At 54.3% G+C, this 22,996-nt stretch overlaps 9 protein-coding genes across 9 annotated transcripts; 5 read left to right on the top strand and 4 right to left on the bottom strand.

Annotated features, from left to right (window-relative positions):
• Nucleotides 1-1,727: 1,727 nt before the first annotated feature.
• PpBr36_01417 (uncharacterized protein) lies at nucleotides 1,728-1,982 on the bottom strand (the record flags this gene model as incomplete). The annotated part of the gene is made up of 1 exon (XM_029888603.1): nucleotides 1,728-1,982. One exon carries the CDS (start codon nucleotides 1,980-1,982, stop codon nucleotides 1,728-1,730), a length of 255 nt encoding a protein of 84 aa, XP_029751460.1.
• Nucleotides 1,983-2,475: 493 nt separating this feature from the next.
• On the top strand, nucleotides 2,476-5,938 carry PpBr36_01416 (uncharacterized protein; the record flags this gene model as incomplete). Its single annotated transcript, XM_029888602.1, has 3 exons — nucleotides 2,476-3,130; nucleotides 3,334-4,768; nucleotides 4,852-5,938. The coding sequence occupies 3 exons, from the start codon at nucleotides 2,476-2,478 to the stop codon at nucleotides 5,936-5,938; spliced, it is 3,177 nt and encodes a 1,058-aa protein (XP_029751459.1).
• A 497-nt stretch (nucleotides 5,939-6,435) lies between these two features.
• PpBr36_01415 (uncharacterized protein) lies at nucleotides 6,436-7,370 on the bottom strand (the record flags this gene model as incomplete). Its single annotated transcript, XM_029888601.1, has 2 exons — nucleotides 6,436-7,267; nucleotides 7,354-7,370. 2 exons carry the CDS (start codon nucleotides 7,368-7,370, stop codon nucleotides 6,436-6,438), a joined length of 849 nt encoding a protein of 282 aa, XP_029752335.1.
• A 588-nt stretch (nucleotides 7,371-7,958) lies between these two features.
• On the top strand, nucleotides 7,959-8,999 carry PpBr36_01414 (uncharacterized protein; the record flags this gene model as incomplete). Its single annotated transcript, XM_029888600.1, has 3 exons — nucleotides 7,959-8,063; nucleotides 8,133-8,765; nucleotides 8,886-8,999. 3 exons carry the CDS (start codon nucleotides 7,959-7,961, stop codon nucleotides 8,997-8,999), a joined length of 852 nt encoding a protein of 283 aa, XP_029751415.1.
• Nucleotides 9,000-10,254: 1,255 nt separating this feature from the next.
• Nucleotides 10,255-13,292, top strand: PpBr36_01413 (uncharacterized protein; the record flags this gene model as incomplete). The annotated part of the gene is made up of 9 exons (XM_029888599.1): nucleotides 10,255-10,372; nucleotides 10,446-10,692; nucleotides 10,779-10,912; nucleotides 10,975-11,063; nucleotides 11,160-11,191; nucleotides 11,234-11,377; nucleotides 11,443-11,572; nucleotides 11,684-11,850; nucleotides 11,933-13,292. The coding sequence occupies 9 exons, from the start codon at nucleotides 10,255-10,257 to the stop codon at nucleotides 13,290-13,292; spliced, it is 2,421 nt and encodes an 806-aa protein (XP_029751670.1).
• Nucleotides 11,773-14,545, bottom strand: PpBr36_01412 (uncharacterized protein; the record flags this gene model as incomplete). Its single annotated transcript, XM_029888598.1, has 4 exons — nucleotides 11,773-11,874; nucleotides 11,922-12,377; nucleotides 12,423-13,336; nucleotides 14,515-14,545. 4 exons carry the CDS (start codon nucleotides 14,543-14,545, stop codon nucleotides 11,773-11,775), a joined length of 1,503 nt encoding a protein of 500 aa, XP_029751669.1.
• A 695-nt stretch (nucleotides 14,546-15,240) lies between these two features.
• On the top strand, nucleotides 15,241-17,125 carry PpBr36_01411 (uncharacterized protein; the record flags this gene model as incomplete). The annotated part of the gene is made up of 5 exons (XM_029888597.1): nucleotides 15,241-15,357; nucleotides 15,683-15,998; nucleotides 16,099-16,257; nucleotides 16,339-16,437; nucleotides 16,518-17,125. The coding sequence occupies 5 exons, from the start codon at nucleotides 15,241-15,243 to the stop codon at nucleotides 17,123-17,125; spliced, it is 1,299 nt and encodes a 432-aa protein (XP_029751672.1).
• A 138-nt stretch (nucleotides 17,126-17,263) lies between these two features.
• Nucleotides 17,264-19,861, bottom strand: PpBr36_01410 (uncharacterized protein; the record flags this gene model as incomplete). The annotated part of the gene is made up of 3 exons (XM_029888596.1): nucleotides 17,264-17,335; nucleotides 17,408-19,709; nucleotides 19,803-19,861. 3 exons carry the CDS (start codon nucleotides 19,859-19,861, stop codon nucleotides 17,264-17,266), a joined length of 2,433 nt encoding a protein of 810 aa, XP_029751671.1.
• An 898-nt stretch (nucleotides 19,862-20,759) lies between these two features.
• Nucleotides 20,760-22,486, top strand: PpBr36_01409 (uncharacterized protein; the record flags this gene model as incomplete). Its single annotated transcript, XM_029888595.1, has 2 exons — nucleotides 20,760-20,820; nucleotides 20,907-22,486. 2 exons carry the CDS (start codon nucleotides 20,760-20,762, stop codon nucleotides 22,484-22,486), a joined length of 1,641 nt encoding a protein of 546 aa, XP_029751895.1.
• Between the last annotated feature and the right edge of the window lie 510 nt (nucleotides 22,487-22,996).

The raw sequence follows: 22,996 nt of genomic DNA, 5'->3' as shown, positions 1-22,996 counted from the left end.
GGGGGGAAAGGTTGAAGATGCTGTATTTAGCTGCTAGCTACGAGACATGGGTTATTTGCTTTAACAGGTCCGTTGGCAATATGCCATCCACAACAGGCCCAGTTTCGGAAAGTCATAACCGTTCGCCTGATTCAATCTGAGCGACAGGTCGAGAAAAAGGGACGAAAGAAAAGGGAGGAAAAGAAAAAAGTGCGAGCTCCAGACCAAAGGTAGCTAAAAAGTCCGTTTTAATATGAACTAGAGCCGTGCTCCCCGCGTTGACCGCACCTCCCGCAGCTGGCGCTGACCGCGGCAGTGGGGATCAAGGGTGAAGGATGAAAAGAGTAAAAAAGAAAAAGAAAAGAAGACGAACAAAAAAAAAACCGCAGGTCAAGCCGAAGCAAACCTCAGACAAGAAGTTCGACACGGGCCGACCACGGTTACTGCCAAACCCCTGCATCCAGGCCCCTGTAAGCAACGCTGCCCCTGGTGGAAAATCTTGGCGTAGAGGCGCGGACCCTCGATTTTATTCGAATTGATTGAGGGGAGTTGGAATGATTGACCCAAGTGCATTATTGAACGCGTTCAAGTGCGATGGATCCAATGCGATATTGCTGCTGCTACTAACCAAGTTCCATGACATTAATTGCCGTGAAGGGAGTTTTATTCGAAGCAGCAGAATGTGTTTTGTTTGAACATTAGAAATAAGAATAAAAAGACATTAAAAAAAAAAGAAAAGCCACAAAAAAAAAAATAAGAAATAGTCAGTTGGAGGCAACCAAACTACTCCTGCTCATACATCATACAAGAGCACGGAAGTCTGTAATTATTACTGCATGTCCTCACAGGGCTAGTCTTCCTTTTCACTGCTCGTCAACATCATCTGGCGTAATTGTAAATTACAACATCCTGACCAGAAAAGAAACAAGGTTACAATTTGGTTTATTTTATTTTATTTCATTTTTTTTTTCTCTCACTTTCCCACTCTGCTTGCCAAGACTTCCAACGGGTTGTGGGAGGGTGGGAAAAAAATATCAGAATCCACCAGGGTTGATATGCCATTTCATACCTAGCACGGGGTTTCTTGGCATTGTTCCCCTAATCGACGTCCCTGGGACCTGGTAGAACAAGCGAGGAAAGCGGCCGGGATGGGAAAACCGCCCAACTGACAGCCAGAACAACGAACAAAACCCTAGCCGTTCCTCGGATTCTTGAATACGACTGACGTCTTGCATTCGCGACAAGAAAAAAGGTCCAGTTAGGATTTTTTTTGTTCGCTTGTCTGTGTTGCCGATTTATTCCATTGCTAGATCCAAAATTCAATATATGGTTTTGGCCAAACAAAACTCCGAACACACTGCAGAGGACAGCGATTGTTGGGCAGCCAAGCAGCAGCACGACATCGATACCACCGCCGCTCCGTGCAACAGTGACCATCAGTCAGTCCGAATCCTCTATCAACACAGCCGAGCCATTACATCCCATTCGGAACGGGACCAAGGCCGCGCCACAACCCACAACAAGACTGCAACAAGCCTGACACGGATCCAAATCACAGCTTTTACGGCCTTTTTCTTCTTCTTCTTCTTCTCCCATTTCCAGCTGCGTCAAAAGGTCTCATCCGCCGACCACGAGGAAAGTCCAATCAAAGCAAACGTCCTGACTAGAATTATCGCGGTTCAGCGGGTGGCTGCCACCGTCCCTCGTTACACAGCAGCAGGCCCAACCCTTACTCGGTCTGCCTGGATCTACAGCTGCCTTTCCCTGAGGGATCTGTGTCTGCGAGTTTTCCCAGGAGCCCAAAGCTGGAAACGACCGAGACAAGACGACCGAGTAAACCATTGAAGCTGATACTCCCGAACGGCGTCTCTGGTTTTGTGCCCCGATGCCCCACTGCGCCTGTACCGCATAGGCGCCAGGTCTCTTTGGAAAACCCAAGCCCGATACTGACATAACACATGTATCCGCGTCCCTCTGGCCCCATTCGGCGTCTTTCTCATCATTCCTACAGCCCATGGCAAGCCGTCTGACAAAGTACCCGTTCCCGTCACAGGCCCACAGAGTCCGAGCTCTGTGACAGCCTTTCTTTTTGTATCCTATCCTATACTATCCCATCTTTTTTTTTTTTGTTCGGCAAGCCGTGCGTCCTGTCCGTCCGCGCGCCCTAGACCCGCGGCGGGAACGCACAGCATCTTAGGAGGGACAGACGGTGGACAGAAGCACGGGCAGATCCAGCACGTCTAGCCCGCCAGACCTTTGCCCCCTTTGCACACCTCTCCCTCTCCACGTCCTTGTGTGGCTCGCATCGCACAGGTCGAACAAGGGTCGTCCCTCTATCCGAATACGTTTCTCAACCCACGCCGGATCAACAAGCCGCCCACGATAACGACAGCGTCGCGGCGTCTTTCCACACCCGGGGGAGACTAAACAGTCGCTGCACTGGAATCATACGTGGCTTCGGCCAGGACCTTTGCGCCGGGCTTGGACCCCGGCGCGATGGCGACAGCCGCTACAGCCCACCCTCACCACCAGCCGCACCAAATGTACCGCTTGTCACAGAGCCCCGTCATCGGCCACCAGCAGAGCTTCAGACCTCCGCACCAACGCTCCCTATCGCAGCAGCACCTGCTTGGAGGGCAGTCGACACCCACACTGGGCGGTAATGAGGGGTTTGAGGTGTCGCCATCAAAGCGTCAAAGAGTTTCAATGGACGATGGGAGGCGAAGGAGAAGCGCATCCCTGGTCCAGAGCCCGATGCCGGCGGCAGCAGCAGGCCTTCACTCCAGCAGCACGCCGCCGCCCGGAGCGATCAGCAAGGAGATGCGGGCCAGGATGAGCGCGAGTCCTGCTGCGGGGGATAGGAAGCGCCCGTCGATGGCCCGCGCGGTCGCGGCCGCAACAAGCGCAGCGGCCACCGTCGACGACATGTCTTCCCCAACGGCTGCTACCCCTGTCGCGGCGAACAAGCCGAGGCGCGTGAGGACAGGATGCCTCACGTGTCGAGAGCGGCATCTCAAATGTGACGAGGGCACGCCCGATTGTCTGAACTGCAGGAAGAGCAACCGTGAGTGTAAGCGGGGTGTGCGGCTGAACTTTATTGACGTGCAAGTCAAGAGCCCGCCGTACATACCGTCAACGGCAGAGTGGTCAGGTGAGTTGGTAAAAATCGTCCCCGTTTTTGTGCCCACTGCGTACACGTTTGATCCGTGTGTCCATGTCATGTCGACTTGCAAGGCAGATAAGAGTCGGGGAGAGCTCGCATAAATGACTCTCTTTTAGTTGGCACCCATCTGCCAAAGAAAGGCCCATACCGAAGAAACAGGACTGACCGACAACCTTGGGTGTTTCATGTAGTTCGCTTTGAAGACGAGTCGCGGGCTATAGCGTCAGAATACAAGGGTGGGTTGGGAAGATATGCGCACATCGATACGCGAACTATCACGCCACCCCGAGAAACAGACTTGGAGGCGGTTCTTCAACAATACAGATCAGAAACGGGGAACGCTTCGAGCTTGGCAATGATCAGCGAGACCAGCACCTCGATGCCCACGTCGACGTATAGCGCAAAACCAGTTGACAATCCCGTCGACCGCAGGTATACCAGCTTTCAAATGGCGCAGGCTCAGCAGGCTCAGAAGAGCAGTGATTACATGGGAAACACTGGCGGCAGCTCACAGGCGGCCATGGAAGCAGGCGGCAGTGCAGGCAACTTCAACCTGGCGACTCTGCAGGATCAGTACAGCATGCAGGAGAACGAGTCGGGCATGCGAGGCCACCAACACAAAAACAGTGACGTCTCGAGTGTAGCATCACAAGGCGTCGGACCACCTTCGAACAGCTCTGTACGTGAAACCCAGGATAGCAGCCAACCCAAGGTGTCGGATGGGTTGGTCACACCACCGTCCGAGGGCGTGGCTACGGGGGAACGCGACTACCTCAACTCGCCCGAGGAGATCAAGTACATGCAGGTCTTTGTGGAAGAGGTGGGCGTCTGGATGGACAGCTTCGACAAGGAAAAGCACTTTAGCCGCGTCATACCATACCTCGCGCTCAAGTCGCCCATGCTACTCAACGCCTTCCTGGCCTGTGGCGCCAAGCAGCTGACGCTGGTTCGACCCAACGAGAACCTGCATGACCACCGAGCTCTCTGCTACTACGACACGGCGACCACGCAACTGCTCCGAAGCCTATCAAACCCAGACCGAAACATGGCCGAGTGCGCAACCACGGCCGTGGTCCTCAACGTCTACGAGATCATGAGCGACAAGCCAGCCAAGCGCATGAACCACATCGCCGGAGCCAGAGCCCTGATTCGCGAATGTGGCTGGAACGCCAAGACCAAGGGGGTCGGCTCGGCCTGCTTCTGGCTCAACATCGGCATGGAGGTCCTCTCGTGCCTCGCCTTCAACTGGCAGACGGCCTGGCACCCGGACGACTGGGGGCTGGACATGGGGTTCCTGACGGAGGACCCAGAGAGCGGCAGCCCCAAGGAGGCGGCCAAGAAGGAGGCGGAGAACACGTTTGGGGGCAGCGGCGACGAGGACGAGGAGTGGGTCCACAGGATCTTTTACATCGTGGCCAAGATCGCCAGCTTCCGGGCCAACATACCCAGGTTCCAGGAGCCGTCGCCGCACGACGAGCAGGTGAGGCTGCAGAGCCGCTTTGCCGAGTGGAAGAGCCTAAAGGCGCTGTGTGACGCCTGGTGCAACAACTGCCCCAGGCCTATGAGGCCGTTTGGGTACCTATTCCCGTCGCAGACACGGACCCAGTCTGCCTTTCCGAACGTCTGGTAGGTGATTTTGGTGGAAACGAAGCAGCTTTTTCTTTTGTGGCAAGCAGTTGGCTAACAGATACGTCGCTCGCCATATTCAGGCTCATCAAGCGCGCCGCCGTCATCGGCCGTCTCTTCTACCATACTGCAATGTGCCTTCTGGCCCAGATCAACCCCGTCAACCCCCGCGACTCGGAGGAAAACATGGCCGCGCAGCTGCAACACGCCCATCAGGTCTGCGGCATCGTTGCGCACACCAAGGACAACGGCATCGCCTCTGTGGCCCTGCGCAGCTTGGCCATCGCAGCGGCCGTGCTGCGTGATCGTCGGGAGCAGGAAGAGGTTGTCGCGATATTCGATCGCATCACGCGCGAGACCGGCTGGAGGCTGGGCAAAGTCTACCTGGAGCTCGAGAAGAGCTGGGGCTGGAAGCCAGAGCCCCCGAAGCATGGGGGAGCGACCAGCTCGGATGGATGCAGCAATAGGTGTGGTAATAGCGGCGGCAGCGACAATGCAAGCACCCGGACGAGTGCATCCTCATCTGCCATCCCTCAGAGCCAAAGCCAAAGCCAGAGCCAAAGTCAGAACCAGAGCCAAAATAAGAGCCAGAGCCAAAGCCAGAGTCAAGGCCAGGGCCAGAGCCAGAACCAAAACCAGAACCAAGGTCAGGGCCAGACCCAAACCCAGAGCCAGAGCCAGAGCCAGGGCAAGGCTACTGCAGCGCCCGCCAACCCAATTGCAATGTCTGCTGCAATGGCGGCAGCCCCCATGCGTCAACCTCCGCCCAAGCTTCAACGGCCGCATAGCAACCCGTCGCCTCGTCCCCAACCATCACGTCGATCTTCAGGGATTGCGCCAACCGCTTCCCCAGTGGGCATGGTATCTGGTACCTCGGGGCCACAGCAACCGCCTCTCCTGATCACCAGTTTCCCTTCGATGCAGCAGCAGCAGCAGCAGCAGCAGCAGCCACAACAACAACAACAACAACAACAACAATACTTTTCGCCGCAGCATCAACATCCTCATCAAATGACCACCCCCACGCAGCAGCCGACACCGACGCGGCCGCTGGTCAACCCTCTGCTCTCGAGGGCAGATTTCAGTCTACCTGATCACCCGTACCAGAATTGGTACCAACCGCCAAACCACACGAATCAGTTCAACTCGCAAGGGTTCTGGTCTGGTTGATTTTGTCTTTTTTTTTTTCTCTCTTTGTTAGCGGGTTGAAGTTTTACAAAGCCATTGTTGATTGTATTATTATGTTGTCAACTCTTTTTTTTCTTCTTCTTCTTTTTACTTCTCCCTCCCAAAGAATGATGTCTTTTTATTCTTTTAGCGAACATAGCGAGCATGGGCATTTCGTTGCGATACTTTTTGGCCGAATCATCTACGCTGGAGCGAAACGGACTTTATAGAAAGGAGGGGAGGTTTTGGGGTGGTCAATGGCGCTTGGGGGATTTCTTTTTTTTATGTATGAATGAAACATTTACTTTGGGCAATCTCTTACACAAACATGTGATTTGTGATTCGGGAGTCGGCCATACATTGGTCATGTGAATGCATCAAGTCAGAACCCGCCTCCATTCTATTTCCGATGTGTGTGTTTGGTGGTGGTATTCTTTAGGAACCTTACCACCTCGGCCTCATATGCTTGATCTCTCTTTCCAGTGCCGGATTCAACTGCTTCACGCCGGTATTTGGATGCCGTACTTTTCATAGGGAAAATTCTCCAATGTCTCCAAGTACAATCCCCAGCCGTCACCAATCTCGCCTACCTTTCCTGCGTCGGCCACATCCCCGGCCTCCCCCATCCTCCCGGCGAGGATCTCGTCCTCGCGGCCCTCGTACTCCTTCTTGAGCATGGGATGCGGCACCCAGACGACCTGCATGCCGGCCCTGCGCCCGGCCTCGACGCCCGGCACGCTGTCCTCAAACACCAGACACTCCTCGGGCCGGATCTGGGCCTCGCCCTCGGGCAGCGACGCGTTCAGCGCCGCCAGGGCCACGAGGTAGATGTCGGGCAGCGGCTTGCCCCTGCCCTTGGGGATGCGCGGGTCGTCGCCCAGCACGCGGTGCTCGGGCTCGAACACGCTGAACAGGTCGGCCAGGTGCGACGACTTGAGCCTGAAGTTGACCTGCGTCGAGCTCGTCGCCAGCGCGAGGTGCAGCGGCTTCCGGGGGGATGCGTCGCCGTCGCCCCCGTCCCGGGCCCTGCGCAGGTCGGCCAGCAGCCTCTCGACGCCGGGCAGCGGCGCGGCGCTGGGGAAGTGCTCGCGCTGCTGGGCTGAGAACTCGGCCAGGTACTGCTCGTTGCTGATGGGGAGGTTGGCCCACGAGTGGAAGATGTGCGTCGCCTCGGCCGCCGGCCGGCCCTGCAGCTTGGCCTTGATGGACCACGGGAGGTTGGGCCGCGAGTACCTCGCCAGCACGACGTTGATGCACTTGGTGTAGAGGTCCTCGGTGTCCAGGAGGAGACCGTCCATGTCAAAGAGGCAGGCTCTTATCGGGGGTGGGTTACTAAGGGGTGTGTGAGTGTGAGTGAGTGTAAGTTGCTGAGGGGGTTTTTTTTTTGGATGATGAGGCGTGCTGATCATGTGACTTACGTTGCGGTTGACGCCATTTTGTGTTTTTGGAATTTTTATGGCCGTGGCTTGGCCTTTGATGGCGTATTGCTCCGGAAATTAAATTGGTTGTGGCCTTTGGAGGTTAAGGAAAGGATGGACTCCGGGATAAGCAAACAACAAGGTACTTGCACGCATAAACTTTGCTAGACTCTAGAAATTGCACTGTAACAGCATAAAAAGAAACTCGAATCGGTACCTGACGCGGGGCAGAGAATTCGAGCGCGTACCCCCCCACGTGTCAATGCTTACCATCGTTACCGACACTTTGGTGCCTAGCCCAAGAGCTTTAGCGGGGTCTAGCCAACTTACGTCACGCCCCTTGGCTTGTGCTTGCCTCGTGGTTGGGAGGGAATTGGCGGGACGACGCTTTTTTTTTTTTTTTTTGTAAGCAAGAGCTTCGGATCGCGCCAAATAAGCTCGACAGGCTTCTGCCATCCCGTCCCTTACTTTACAGTAGACTAACTAGCCTGAACGTCACAAAGTGCAACCGTCAAATTTCTGCAGTGACCCCCCTGCTTGGACCCTGAGTAACTGACGAAAAAAATCGGAACCTGACCCGAGTGATCGCATCGATTCCTCCAATAATGACGACCGATACTTCTAGCGACGACAAAAAGGGCGCCCAGCCGCCTGTGGAAACGGCCGACGACGAAGCAATCCCTGCGAGATTTCCCCCAGAGGAGGAAAAGGTCGGTGTAGATGGCCCAGACCACAACAAAACCCCGAAAGAAGGGCGCTGACGCAGATGGGTTGCACAGGAGCTCGTTCAAGAGTCCAACACGGCCAAGACAGAAGCAAATACTCTCTTCACGGCAGGAAAATGCGACGCCGCACTGGACAAATACAGCCAGGCGATCGCCGCCTGTCCCAACTACCTAGACTACGAAGTCGCCGTCCTCAAGTCTAACATCGCCGCCTGCTACCTCAAGCTCAAGGAATGGAAGGAGGCCACAACGGCCGCTACCGAATCCCTCGACCGGCTGGACAAGGCCGAAAAGGCGGATGCGGAGCAGGCCGAGGCCGAAAAGGCCTCCGAGGCGGAAGAACAGGCAGACGTCGAGGAGACGATAGTCAGCGCGGGCGCGGCGAAGGCGGGACCCGCGCTTCCGACCAAGGCCGAGACGCCGGCCCAGAGCGCGAGGCGTCAGCGGGCCGAGGATGTGCGGCGCATACGGGCCAAGGCGCTCATGCGGCGGGCCCGGGCGCGAAGCGAGGCCGGTGGCTGGTCGAACCTCGCGGGTGCAGAAGAGGACTACAAGCTGCTGTCCAAAATGACCAACTTGGGCCCCGCCGACAGGAAGGTCGTCCAGTCGCAGCTCAGGCTTTTGCCGCCCCAGGTCAAGGCTGCCCAGGAAAAGGAGACTGCCGAGATGTGGGGTAAGCTGAAAGAGGTGAGCTCCTAGCGCAACCCCGTTGCTCCGGCTATTGGGAAGAAAAAAAAAAATGGCTTGTTCTCTTTTCGGCGCTGACTCGGAGAAAACTTTTTTTCTTATGACAAACAAAATAAACAGCTGGGTAATGGTATACTGAAACCTTTCGGCTTGAGCACCGACAACTTTAAAATGGAACAGGATCCCAAGACAGGAGGTTATAGCATGAACTTCCAGCAGAATGGCTCAAAGTAGTATTGTCATCCGCTTCAATAATACAAAGGTTGGTAGACTGACTGTAAAACGGACAACCTCGGATTGCCCACACTGCCCAGCTGTTATTGATCTCGGTTAGCCGTACATTTCGGCAACGCGGATATCAGTTTTGCTTGCAAGTTCCGATAAAGTACGTCATCGTTCGACTCACGCCCGGCAGTTCTTTCCGTCGTGATGATGGCCGTTGGTTGTGAATTTGGCCTCTGTTCAGGCCGTCCGACAAATGCGACTTGAGCCGGTGACAGAGAGTCGGTGAGGGATAAACCAACGGTGCCAAGACGACTGGTCTGTTGTATTCATTCCACATGATCGGTGACCGGCCGGAAATGGACGAGAAAGAAAAAACTTTTCGTCCACGAGCGTGTCCACCTTGATGTTGGGGAAACCTTGGTATCCCCGCACAAAAACCATGCCTCGGCGCAAGCGCCATGCTGCATTTAGAACCACAATAGCAAACTGTGGGGAAGGATTCTTGGTCCAGCCTGTCATCATCGTCATCTTTGCACGTATTTCCGTGGTTTACCCGGTGTTATAGAGAAATCGACAACTCGTGACCCGGTAGCAAACCGTAACTGCCGAACATTGGCCGGGGAAGGTTATGTGCTGAGCGAAGCTAGCTGTTGAAGCGCAGAACCCGAGAGTATGTTTTTTTTTTTTTTGGTTATGCTTAAGCCAAACTACGAGGCCGCAAAAGTCTATACGAGTCTTGTGGTATTCTGTGGGTTCTAGAACGTTGCCTCGGGTTTTCCTTTCCCCAGTGCTCCGCTCACTGATATCCAAAGACAACTTCGCCTAGGGCTCGGTACCCAGTCCAGTGGCAAGCGGTTCCCGCCCTGTCGGGTCAAGTCCCCACGGGGATGGAATAGATCGGGGGCCTTGGCCGGGGATTCATCGGGTCATTACCACATAGGAACCTGCCGACCCCTCATTTCTATTGGAATTCTTTTGCAACATGACGAATCCGAACCGGGGGAACACTTCACAATAGGGCCGAATAGATGCACAAGAATCGTCTCGATGGTTGTTTGTGGAGTAGTGTATTTGCTGTTGCTCGTACGGCTCTCGGCAGGGTTACAAGCCCGGCATGTTGGGACAGTTAGTATAAGTCACCGGCTGAGCCCAGGGAGTCATCCAGTCTTGAACCGTAGGACTTTCTCTGTAGCCTTACGCCCTTCGTCGACTCAACCTTCCAGCCCTGTGACAAGGACTGGCACTGCGAGACTGTTAACTCGGAATGGCTGCAGCAAAATTGGTTGCTTGCCTGGCTGGCATTGCCGCCGTGGCTTCGGGGCAGGAACTCATCAAGGACGACACCTTCTTCTACGGACAGTCGCCGCCCGTCTACCCTTCCCGTAAGCACAGCTGCTCCTTTCCCTCGAACGACTAAGCAGCCTTCAGTACTGACAGTTCTTTGTCCCTCTATAGCCAATGCAACTGGCACCGGGGACTGGGCCGAGGCCATCGGTAAGGCCAAGGCCCTGGTCGGCCAGATGACCCTCGAGGAGAAGGTCCTCCTGACCGGCGGCGTCACCTCCACCACTGGCTGTGCTGGTTGGATCTCCAACATCACCCGTCTTGGATTCCCGGGCATGTGTCTCCAGGACGCAGGAAACGGCCTGAGGTCTACCGACTTTGTCACCTCTTGGTCTTCGGGCATCTCTGTGGGCGCCACGTATGTCTGACGCACAGCATTTTCTTGTTTTGTCCTTTCAGATTGCTACTAGTCTGGCGTACTATGCTAACTCGCTCCTCTTCAAGTTGGAACCGCGAGCTGGCTCACGAGAGGGCAGCGGGCATGGGCTCCGAGTACCGCACAAAGGGCGTCAATATCCTCCTCGGGCCGGTTGTTGGACCCCTCGGCCGAATCGCCAACAGTGGCCGCAACTGGGAAGGTGAGAAGATGCTCACCCCCGGGCGTTACGATGGTTGAGACCACCCGTCTAACTGTGTCTAGGCTTCTCCAACGACCCTTATCTCTGCGGCCAGCTTGCCGCTGAGACTGTCAAGGGTATCCAGTCGCAGGGAGTTGCTGCAAGCACAAAGGTTCGTCTGAAGCTGCTCTTGCTGGTTCCAGGTTGATATGGGATACTGCGCTATTTCCAAACCTTTGGCTCAAACACTAAACCGGATACAACACAGCATTTTATTGCTAACGAGCAAGAGGACTACCGGTAAGGCTTGTTGAGTAAAACACCGATGTAAACGCAAACAAGAGCTGACTTTGATGGAAATCCTAGCAACCCATCTACCGCAACCATCGCCGTTGGCAATGAGGAGCAAGCGCAGACAAGTTCTGTCAACATTTCGGCCTTGTCGAGCAACATCGACGACAAGACCATGCATGAGCTTTACCTCTGGTAAGTCAAATCAGATCAGACTCTTGCTAAGGCGATCAGCTTGTGTCTAACCCAGTGGTGTCTAGGCCGTTTGTTGATACCGTCAAGGCCGGTACTGGCAACATCATGTGCTCCTACCAGCGCATCAACAACTCGTACGGTTGCCAGAACAGCGCTGCTCAGAACGGACTGCTCAAGACGGAGCTTGGCTTCCAGGTACGCAACTTCATCCCTGGCTATGTTTTTTTTTTTTTTTTTTTTTTTTTTTTCTTTCTTTTTTCATTCACCTGGTAAATACAAAGCTTGTCTGACATTTCAAATCAATAGGGCTTTGTCGTGTCGGACTGGCGCGCTCAGCACGCCGGTGTCGCAAGTGCACTCGCAGGCATGGATCTGGTGATGCCCAGCGGTATTCCCTATTGGGACGCGAACCTGGTCGAGGCCGTGAACAACGGTTCCGTGCCCATGGTCAGGCTTGACGACATGGTCACCAGGTGAGCTTCTGAAAGAGTCTTGATCTGTCATAACAAAGGCCCATTAGCCAAGTGCTAACCACATAAATCACCTGCTGTATAGGATTCTTAGCAACTGGTACAAATTCGACCAGGACAAGGACTTCGTGCCAGGCGCCGGCATGTTTAGCGACATGACCAAGCCTCACAAGAAGGTGATCGGACGGAACCCAGCCTACAGGGAGGCCGTTTACCAGTCGGCCGTCCAGAGCCACGTCCTCGTCAAGAACGCCAGGAACAGCCTCCCGCTCAAGGAGCCCAAGCTCATTTCTCTGTTTGGCTACGCCTCCAAGGCGCCCGACCAGCTGAACATTGGCAGCCCGGGCTTCAACCTCGGTTCCCAGTCGGTCAACTGCGCCGACCGCTTCTTCGGCTGCAACGGCACCAAGTCCCAGATTGGACCCCTCGGGATGCTCTACAGCGGCGGCGGATCCGGAGGAAACATGCCCGCGTACGGCGGCTCGCCCTTTGAGGCACTCAGCTACCGCGCACGCAAGGACGGGACTCACCTGCTCTGGGACTTTTCAAGCTTCAACCCCTTGATCAACTCAAACTCGGACGCTTGCATCGTCAACGGCAACGCCTGGGCCACCGAAGGATGGGATCGGCCCGGCCTCCGTGACGACTTTACGGATGGCCTGATCCTCAACGTGGCAGCCAACTGCTCCAACACCATCGTGGTGCTGCAAAACGCCGGCGTTCGCCTGGTCGACCAGTTCGCCGACCACCCCAACGTCACGGCCATCATCTTTGCCCACCTGCCCGGCGAGGACGCAGGGTACGCGCTGACGGACCTGCTGTACGGTGAGGAGAACTTCAGCGGCAAGATGCCGTACTCGGTCCCGCACAACGAGACCGACTACCGCGGGCTGCAGAACCAGTCGCTCGCCGACGGCATCTACGAGCGCTTCCCCCAGAGCGACTTCACCGAGGGCGTCTTCATCGACTACCGCGCCTTTGACAAGGAGGGCATCGAGCCGCGCTACGAGTTCGGCTTCGGCCTCAGCTACACCAACTTTTCCTACTCGGACCTGCAGGCCTCCTGGACCGCCCCGGAGCTGTCGGCCGCCGAGTACCCGACGGGCCCGATCCAGGAGGGCGGCCACGTCGACCTCTTTGACGTCGTGGCCCGCGTCACGGCAAAGGTGGCCAACACGGGCGACGTGGCCGGCGCCGAGGCCGCGCAGCTCTACGTCGGCATCCCCGAGGACGGCGCGCCCGTCAGGCAGCTGCGCGGCTTCGCCAAGCCGTCGCTCCAGCCCGGCGAGCAGGCCACGGTCCAGTTCGAGCTGACCAGGAGGGACCTGAGCGGCTGGGACGTCGCCGCCCAGGCCTGGAGGCTGCACTCGGGCGAGTACAAGCTTTGGGTCGGCGCCAGCAGCAGGAACTTGCCGCTGCAGTCGAGCCTGCAGCTCACGAGGTAGAAGAGGGTTCGGGGAGGTTTGTTTCGAGAGGATTTTTGGTGTGTCTGTTGTGGATTTTTGGCGTGCGACAAAAAAGGTCGGCGCGATTTCCAAGAAAACGAGAAAAAGCCCCCACACCTGGGGGAGGAAAGGATGAAATATTTACATATTTATTAATGTTAGGGCAGTAATCAATAGTCTCTATTTCCCCCCCTTTCGTTTCCTTCGTATTCTTTACGAAGTCATATGTGTGTGGGGTACACGACCTTGGGGCAAAGTTGCATCTGCATAGTAGTGTAGTGAGCTAGATGACGGTTGTTGCAGGCTATATTTACCGAAGTCACTGGCATTAGTCATTGACGGGAGCTTTCGTCCTTTGGCTGTGCTTTTTAGTGCAACAACGGTCGTTGGGGGAGGTTTTCACCTGATTAACCAGATGAGAAAAAGAAAAGGTGAGTTTTGTTGATATTAATCAGCACTGGTCCATATCTTTACAATATTCTATAATGTTTCACTCTCTTGGGTCACATTTTCCCAGACGCAATCATAGCCATGGCGCTTTTTTTGAGCCGCAACGAGAAAATCGAAGTAAGACTCAACCTTGGGTCGTAGTTTAGAATTTGAACGGGTTATAAGTTTCAAAGAAAGGCGGCTGGGCGCGTGAAGAAGAAAAAAAAGAAGGAAAAAAAAAAAAAAAAAGAAAACACAGGAGAAAAGCAGCAAAAAGCACAGAAAATCCCGAGTTGAAATTCACTCCAAAGATCTATCTGCTTGGTGCACAATGCAGGTTCCACTCTCGGACTCCATCACGATCGACTACATATAAAAAAAAACGGTGGTGGGAGGGAGTGGAACGATGGGATGAGTCGCGGGGCACAGGGGCCGCCCATGCGGGTCTCGCCTGGCAAGGAACAACCCCCTCCCCCAAAGCGGGATACGGGAATAACGGCAAGGGGGAACGGAGGATGAGAGAGTCAGGTCGCCCACGTGGACAAGCGTGGCGCCATCCGCGAGCTGTGGTCATTTTCGGATCCTTTTTTTTTTTCGGAAAGAAAAAGAGACGAGAGGTATGGGGTGTTGTGGATATAGTAAAAAGAGAATGTGCGGGCCACAAAGTAATTAACTAGCGGTCGGGATGTGCTGATGGTAGAAAGGGTAAACCTTGACGGCAGCTTGACTGATACGGAAATGAATAAAAATAACAAAACTTACATAGTATGACGTCGCAGCGCTAACTTCTTACTATCGTATACGGCAGCTCCCCTCTGTTTCATCCTGGCAGGCATTGACAGACTGCCATTTCGATTGCTGTACCGCAGATTCGGGTCCGTCGGCCTCGGGTACTTCTCTGGTGTATTTTCTGCGAGAGTATACAATGCCTGGGATCTGTGATTCCTAAGCTTAAATGTAAAGGTGCAGCAGGGGCAGCAAAGTTTGTCGGAGGCAGAGCCAAGTGTTGGCAGTACCCGACGGAATAATCGGGTCTTTTTTGGGCAGCACCAGGTTTTCAGTTGCGTGCGAAGAAAAAGAAAGACAAAAAACAAAAAGAAGAAGAGAACAAACGATAACTGGTCTCTTGGATAGGTAGGCTTGAAAAGGTTCATGTTGCCATGAAACAAAAGGTCAAAGCAGCCCAACAAATTCGTCCACAGCTGACTCGAGTAAGCTCGCACTGCTGATGGGGTTCTTGATGCTCTCCCCCGGCGTGCCGCGTATGTACATTACACGATTGGGTTAATATTGATACAACAAGCAATCTCCACGATGATGGGGATCGGTCGCGTTTGGGCGCCTCAGCTGGGACAAGGCGGCAGAACTAAGCGAGCAAAACTACCTTGCCCACTTCGATATCTGGTTTGGGCAAAAGCAGATGAGGTCGCAATCATGGTTTTCGCCCTTTCTTGGCGCCGGCAGGACCCAGCTTATTCGCACAGCGTCGTATCGCAGCAACAGTGCCCCGGTTTGCACGATGCAGCCAAGATGGGCTGGATATTGGCTCACGGAGGGCCAGGGCGGGCCGAAGATCATAACCTTCTGGGTCCTTACGTACATTCGCATCTTTAGCCCGGAAAGTATGGCTCCAGATGTGAGCGAGTAATGATGGCTGTAGCGAGGTGTGGATGTGAGTGAGCGAGGCTACCTTTTCCCATCTGGCTGTATAATTTATACAAAAGAGGACCAACATGTACATAGACAATGGGTTCCTCTTGCTTTTCCTGAGTCTGTGCTTTCTCGGGGACTTCTCGAGCGCGATCTAGCCGAGGTTTTCCCTCGTGAGTTGTATACCTCTCCAACATGTACTACGATGGCCTGAGTTATCGAGATTTGATGGTAAAGAACTCAACCACTATCGTCCCATCTTTCGGCTCGGTGAACTGACGGAAATCCCCCTTTCCCAACACTCTTGACAGATCCTCATCTGGGTCCTGTGGACGGTTGCGCTTTTCGCGACTCTCTTCCGCGGAATCTCGCAATATGTCCTCCAGCGCCGCCTCCATGCCGACGACTACTGGGCGATCGCCGGCTTCCTCTGCCTGACAGCGATGGCCGCGCTGGCGACGGTCATCATGCGGCAGCTGTTTGTCGCCATCGGATTCTTTCAAGCGGCCGACAACAACCCATTCGCAGCTTTGTCGCTCAACCTCAACGAATTTATCGACAACATGACGTCGTCCCTGAAGGCAATGTTTGCGTCAATGATTGTTTTCTGGACAACAATATGGACCGGTGCGGCTCGCCCCGTCATGCAACAAAAAGAAAAAAAAATTCACTCAAATAAATGCAGAAAGAGCTTTCTTGGTTTGACTAACGGGTTTTTTACGCGCAGCAAAATACTCGATTCTCTTCTTTGTGAAGCGCGTCGTCAGTGGCCTTCCTCGGTACATGCAGGCATGGTGGGCCTGCTTCGCACTTGTTACCTTGCTCTATCTCGCTTGTGTGCTCTCCCTCTTCATGACATGCATGCCCGTCCAGAAATACTGGACCAGTAAGTCGCTGCATCCTTGCCTCTGTTCTTTGCGAGGAAACTGCAGAGGTCCAACCACGGACGGCTAACTCTTCCTCATAGTCATCGGCGAGGCCAACTGCTACGGATCCAACGATATTCGTCGAGCTCAAGGATCTCTCATATTCGCGACGGTTGCGGACATCGTGGCCGACATTGCCAGTAAGCCTTTTTTGCGATCCCATGCCCTCCTTGGCTCTGAACCGGCACGCTAGCTCCCATGCTGACCCCTGAGAATCTAGTCATGGTCCTCCCTCTAAATCTTCTCCGGAAGCTCATGATTCCCAGGGGGGCCAAGGCCGGCTTGGTGCTCATATTCTCTCTCGGGACCATCATTATAATATTTGCTGTCATCCGCCTCGCGGAAGCCGTGCGCAGCATGCAACAGGTCGCGGGCGACATCAAAGAGGCGACCAAAACACCGATAATTCTCAGCCAGTGGGGTTTCCTCGAGTGCGCCGTCGGCATAATAGTGGCCATGCTGCCGGCGTTCCGCTTCCTATTCAGCAAAAACCGCGCCAGTGCGTCAAAGGCAAAGCGAAGCAAGTGGCCTAGTAGCTCGCACAACCCCAGCTCTGGCCGTAGGACCGATCCAGTCAAGGGCCGTTCTATTGTCATCACCGAAGAGGACCAGACCCCGATCTGCGACAAAACTGATGTCGAAATGGGCTCGATGGAGACTCCCAGTGTTCAATCGAATAGCCATGGCGCTCGCGGAAACAGCGCTGGCAGCTCGAACAATCCTATACAGAAGCAGGGAATCCGCCGAACGGTCGAGTTTGATGTGGCTGTGACCATGTTGAACGAGAAGCCTGCCCCCAGAAGCGAAAGGGGACCGGATTGGGCATGAAGCTGGATTTCTTTGTTGCATATTTGTGTTTTGTCATGAACGCCAAGCAGACTCATAATATAATAAGCAGTGGTTGAGTATCATGAGAACCCTCCTGTGCTCCTTTTTCAGTCAATATCGGGAGGCGCCCATTTGACCCTAGCCTTCAAACCACCAATTCATCGAGTCGGTGGTATTAATATTCGGCATTGTAAGCAGTGCGTCAAAATCCTGTGAATCTTCATCTCAGCTCAATACGTCAGGTTAATGTCGGTGACAGCACAGCTGCTAAGGTGTTCTTACAAAGAAATCGAGGTCCCCGATCGAACTGGGTCCGCTGCGACTATGCGTGGACAAGTCGGGAACAGGAAGATTCGGATGTCCTATTGCGTCAAGCTCTTCGGGGCTGCCAGTTGCTGAAGACATAAGCCAATCCGATTTCCTCTGCAGGATCACCAGGCAGGCCTCTGCTGATTCCTCCATCGTTTTGCAAAACACCTCAGCGATTTCGTCTCCATCCATTTCAGGACGCTCAACCAGCGCCTCGGTGTATGCGGCCAAAGAGGACAAGAAACAGAAGCCTTTTATATTTGTCTCGCCACACTCAATGCACCGCAGCGCCCAGTCTTTAGACGCTCGGGGGACCGTGGCGATATCAGTCCGCAGCGTGGCTCTCCCATCGACATTGAGGTTTTCCTTTACCTGCACGTGGATCTCCATTATAATGACAAGCGAGGCCTGCAAGATGGCCATTCGGTTGGAAATTGAACCGGTGGTGCAAGACCGGATGAAATTGTCACCTTCGCGGCCAGTAGCGGGTTCCGCCACTTGGCAGATTCTCAGCGCGCTTTCCACCAAGACATGCCTGGAGTACGTAAACTGTGTCCTGTCTTTCAGAGAGGGCGCAAGGAAAGGCATATGTAAAGCGATGAGAAATCTGTGCGTCACGAATTCTATTGTTTGAATGGCGTACTTGGCCTGTTTCGTATCACATCCTGACTGAAGAAGTGAGCTGACTGTTTGCTGAAGCTCCCTCAGCGACATACGTAGCTGCTTGTCGAGGCTAAGAGTGTTCTCGTAAGATCGATGGGAGCGGAAGCCATTCAAGAACGCCACAACAGCCAGGCGCGCAGGGAACGTCTGGCGGAGCGCAATCGACAAGGACGTCGTGGTCCACGACTCTACAGGCTCAGGATAGACGTCAAGACCTGCGGGCGCGAATTCTAGCTGTTGGTCGTCAAAGTTCCCAGGAGGGACTGTATCAAAATCCTCAAGGGAGACTAGCGGTGGACCGCCGGCGGCCATGGCGGAATTCACCGTGATTTCCAAGACGGTGGACCAAAGTCGCCTCCGCATCTCCGCTGCTAGGGCTCGGCGCCCAACAGGCAGGTGAGCTGGGTCACGATTCAGTCCCAAAAAGATGGCACTGCGCAGGAGTTCACCTGCAGAGAGCCACACAGTGTCCCCACCAAGGCGAACGACGTCTCGCGCTAGTAAAAGCAGTATGTGGATTTGTAGAGACTGAATACCTAGCTTCGGCTTGACGTTCGGCTCTGAGAGCCAAGACTCGGCCTCATACATCCAGCGAACCGCTGCTGTCCTGAAGCTGAACCGCTCGTCGTACACAGCAGCTCCGATGGCGAGGGCAAGTTTGAGAAGAACAAAAAACGCAGTAATCGTGGACTTGGGTCGTTTGAGGCGAGTATTTGCATCAACGACATCGATATCAACTGGGTTTGGTCTCACAGGTCCGGAGGTCCAAAGCGCATCGTATTGTTTTTTGAAGGATGGAATATGTACGACGCGGTAGATTGATTCGCTGGTGCGAAGGTAGCAATCAAGTAGCTCATCGCAGACCTGTTTGGAAGGCAGATCAAACGTCGGCAAGCTTGGCCACTTTGGCGCCCTGGACTTCTTGATAACCCTTGCTAGATCTTTGCATCTTTTCAGGGTGGAAATGAATGATGATTGTTCCTCAATTCGGCCAAACGTGAACTCATTCAGAGGTAGCATGTCTGAAAAGTGCGTGATCAGTGCAAAGGCATGGCTTTCCCCGTAGAGACGTGATCCAGACATGACATTGTGGTGACCTTGGGCGTCACTGATGAAATGAAAGGTGCCAAAGAGCTTCCAGCTTAGCTTTTTCGACTTGGATGGTTGCTTATGCTCATCTCCTGCAACAGAAGCCTGCGGCGTTGTCGAGTTGATGGTGTTTTGGTTCTTGGAACTGAGTTGGGCGACTTGTTCTTGCAGCTGCTTTATTTGTGACTGGAGACTGGCCAAGTCTTTGGACGGAGAGCTGCCAGTGTTGTGATAATCGGATCCGCCCGGCGTAAGCGACCGTACAGACCCAAAAGTGGGCAGCGGCAGAGTCTCATGATGGTCAGTAGCCGAGACAAGGGTCGCGGGCGCCGAGATGCTCTGCTGAAGGGGAGTAGGAGGAGACAGTGGCAGTTGCATAAAGGGTGCATTGGTCAAATCATCCTTTGCTTGTGGGGTGCAATCATTGTCGTACACGCAGTTGCCAGTCCTTGAGCGGATACAGTTTGTGCAGGGCGTGCCCCGGGAGCAGCGGACTTTGCGCTGTCTACAGAGGGTGCAAGAACTGTTGTCGTGCGATTTAGTTTAGTGAGGAAGGTAGGTAACCAAAGACGCATCTACGACTGTTGATTTTAGCAAAACCATTGTCGCTACTTACACGGCAGGTCGCCTGCGTCGGCGGGGAGTCGGTTGGATATCACCCTGGGCTGTAGTCATGGTGGTCTTGGTCTTGGCGAGAGCCGCAGGTCACAGACCGAATTAAGTTTATCTTTGCCTCAAGATCAGATTGGGTTCATAGACACGAGAATCAACCCGACTGATTGTTCATTCTCAGAATGCTAATTCTCAGGAGAGAGAAAAAGAGAAAAAAAAAGAAAAGAAAAGAAAAGAAAAAGAAAAGGCATGTAGCGGAAGGTACTGCTTACGGCCTCACCTGCACCTTCCTTCGGTCTTAACGAATATCGGGAAATTGCCCAGATAACCGACAATTTCCCGACCCCGAGACCGATTGCGCCATTGTTGCATGCTAGGGTTAGGAGTTTATCCAGATCCTTTTGGACTCTTGTACAAGAGGAGCGTGAGGAGTAGCGGTTGGAGATTGATGCAGGCAGCCTTATTCCAGCCCGAAATTCAGCTGCGATTGGAATTGATGGTTGGCTAGGGGCGATCTTGCTTGCATCTAAACATGCAGACCCCTCACCGCCCTACTACACTCTTACCATTACTGGTGGCGAAGGGTGCCAAGGCGTCTGACTTGCTTGAGCCAACGTCAAATTGTGTGTGGGGTATCGGGCCGCCAACGCCGTCCTAGCTGCGTATTTCCTACCAAACCCCGGGTTAATGTGGTGGGAAATTGTTATCGGAATGGGGGTCGTTCTCCACGCAAGACCCCGCCGCCGAGCTTGCAAGGCCTTGTTCGCAATGAGGCTGGGGAATGCAACTTTGGCGGTGAAAAAGACTCGCATTTCCCACTGCGCAGCTTGTCTTTCCTCTCCTTCGTTGTTATTGATTGATTGATCAAAGAAACTTGCAGCCGCCAAAACTGACAAACGCCGACACAAAGCGCTAGAGTTTTCAATTCCGTGCCAGTCAGACTTTTTCTCAACAAGGTACCATGCCTCAGAGTCAAGATGTAGAACCTGCGAAATTTCCGACGCAACAACTGTTCGTCCTAGGTACGAGTTTTGCGCCCTCCCCACAATAATATTACTGCTAGGCAATAGTTAGCATTTGCTGAGCCGCCCAAAACACAAACATGCAGCAATATGTCGTTTCTCGGAGCCCATCGCCTTTACGTCAATCATGGCCTACACCTATGAAATGGTGAAGGACCTCGGTATTGACGAGGGCCAGGCCCCATTCTACGCCGGTCTGATCGTGTCCGCCTACGCCGTCGCCGAGACGCTGACATCAATGGGCTGGGGTGCGCTTTCGGATCGCGTTGGGCGCAAGCCCATCGTCTTGTCTGGCCTCGTCGGCGTGGGTCTCTCCAGTCTCACATTTGGATTGGCCACCAACTACTGGGTGGCCTTTGCCGCGCGGCTCATCGGAGGCGCCCTCAATGGCAATGTTTCGGTCATGCAGACCATGGTGGCCGAGATGGTCAAGAACCCGGAGCACGAGCCGAGAGCTTATGCCGTCAACCCCTTTGTATGGACCCTGGGCTCCATCATCGGGACGGCGATGGGAGGGTTCTTGGCTAAACCCGCCCACTTCTACCCGTCCATCTTTCCAGCAGACGGCCTGTTTGGCCGCTACCCTTATCTACTTCCAAACCTGGTATCAGTGGCAGTGGTGGCCATCGCAGTCATACAGGGCATTTTCTTCCTCGAGGAGACGCATCATCCTGGAGCATACGACAAGGTTCCTGATTCGAACGACCAGGCCATCGACGACGACGACGTCGACGAGATTGTTGATGAGAACACACCCCTGAGAGGGGCAGAGCGTACCAGGAAAACTCGCACTTCCTTCTCGGACAACCCTTACCTCGTCGAGTCCAGTCTTCCTCTGCCTGTTGATGAGCGTATAGTGGATCTTCGTCGTTCTTCTTTCGGCACCGTTCACTCGATCAGGCCGGTTGTTGCACCAACAGAGGCCACGCCTGGTCCTGCGTCCGAGTCCTCAGGACCCGAGGAGAAGGAAAAGACGTTCAATCCAACCGTCATCATGTTGGTTGTTCTAGTGACGATATTTTCGTATCACCAGATGGCAGCAGGCTCGCTTTTCCCGACCTACCTCTTGGACTTGCCGAAACAGCCACGGGGAACGCTGGACCTGATGGGTGGCCTCGGTTACGACGTCCACGACGTCGGCACCTTCCTGTCCATCAACGGCATCGTCGCCCTCTTCGTGCAGGCCGTCATCTTCCCCCTCTACGTAGAAAACGCCGGCATCTGGTTCTCGCTTGTCAGCGTGGTGCTTCTCTACCCACTCAGCTACGTCTTCATCCCTTTTCTGTCGATGCTCTCTACGCCGGCCGCCGACGTGGGCATCTACGCGTCCCTGTTCCTGCAGGCCTTTTGCGGCATCGTCATCTTCCCCACGGCGCTCATCCTGCTAAAGGACGCCACGCCGTCGCCTTCCGGACTCGGCAAGGTTAACGGCCTGGCAATGTCGGGCGCCTGCCTTGCGCGGACCATCTCGTCGCCCATCGCCGGCATCATATACTCTGCGGCCGGGTCCGGAGCTGCCTGGTTCAGCTGCGTCGCGGTCGCCGTAGTGGGCATCATCCAGCTTGCATGGCTGAGGGGTGGGAAGTTCAAGGTCAACAAGGTCGTTGTGGACAATCCGATATCTGGGCATGGTGTCGAGTCTGACGATAATGGGAGGGCGGCGTGAATGGTTCTAACAGTACACGAGTAGCCTTCAAGGTAGATTCAACCAATGTTGGATGGAATTCCTGCGGTTAACAGTCTTAGCAAGCAAAACTTTGGTACATGATGGCTCCCGGACAATTCGACTGACAAGCCTTGACACTCTCGTTGGACAAGACGACTGGATTTTCCGGTCTGCTGGATTGTAACTGGCAGTAATGGATTTGTTGACTCCATGTGGCAGAAAACAGGCTTTGAGATGATCGACCGTCATCTGGCACCCCTCAAGAACACCGGCGAACCTTGACGGCAGTTGAGTGTCTTTTCATTTTTGTCGAAATGCATGTCTATCCAATGCAAATGTTGCATAGTTTTTCAACATGGTGTGAACCATGGAACCCGTACCGTTGGCGGATTAAACACAACCCGTAGGGAGCGTGCCGTGTAGTGAGGGTGCCGCTGGGGTCGGCGTAGCGGACCGGCCATGGCTGGTTCTGATGAATAGCCTTTTAAGGATCAGACGCAGGCTTGCCCC

The sequence above is a fragment of the Pyricularia pennisetigena genome, chromosome 2, assembly GCF_004337985.1.
Source record: "Pyricularia pennisetigena strain Br36 chromosome 2, whole genome shotgun sequence".
In the NCBI taxonomy this organism is placed as follows: Eukaryota; Fungi; Ascomycota; class Sordariomycetes; order Magnaporthales; family Pyriculariaceae; genus Pyricularia; species Pyricularia pennisetigena.
The sequence above is the reverse complement of the archived record's forward strand: the minus strand, read 5'-3'. Positions and strand labels throughout refer to the sequence as shown.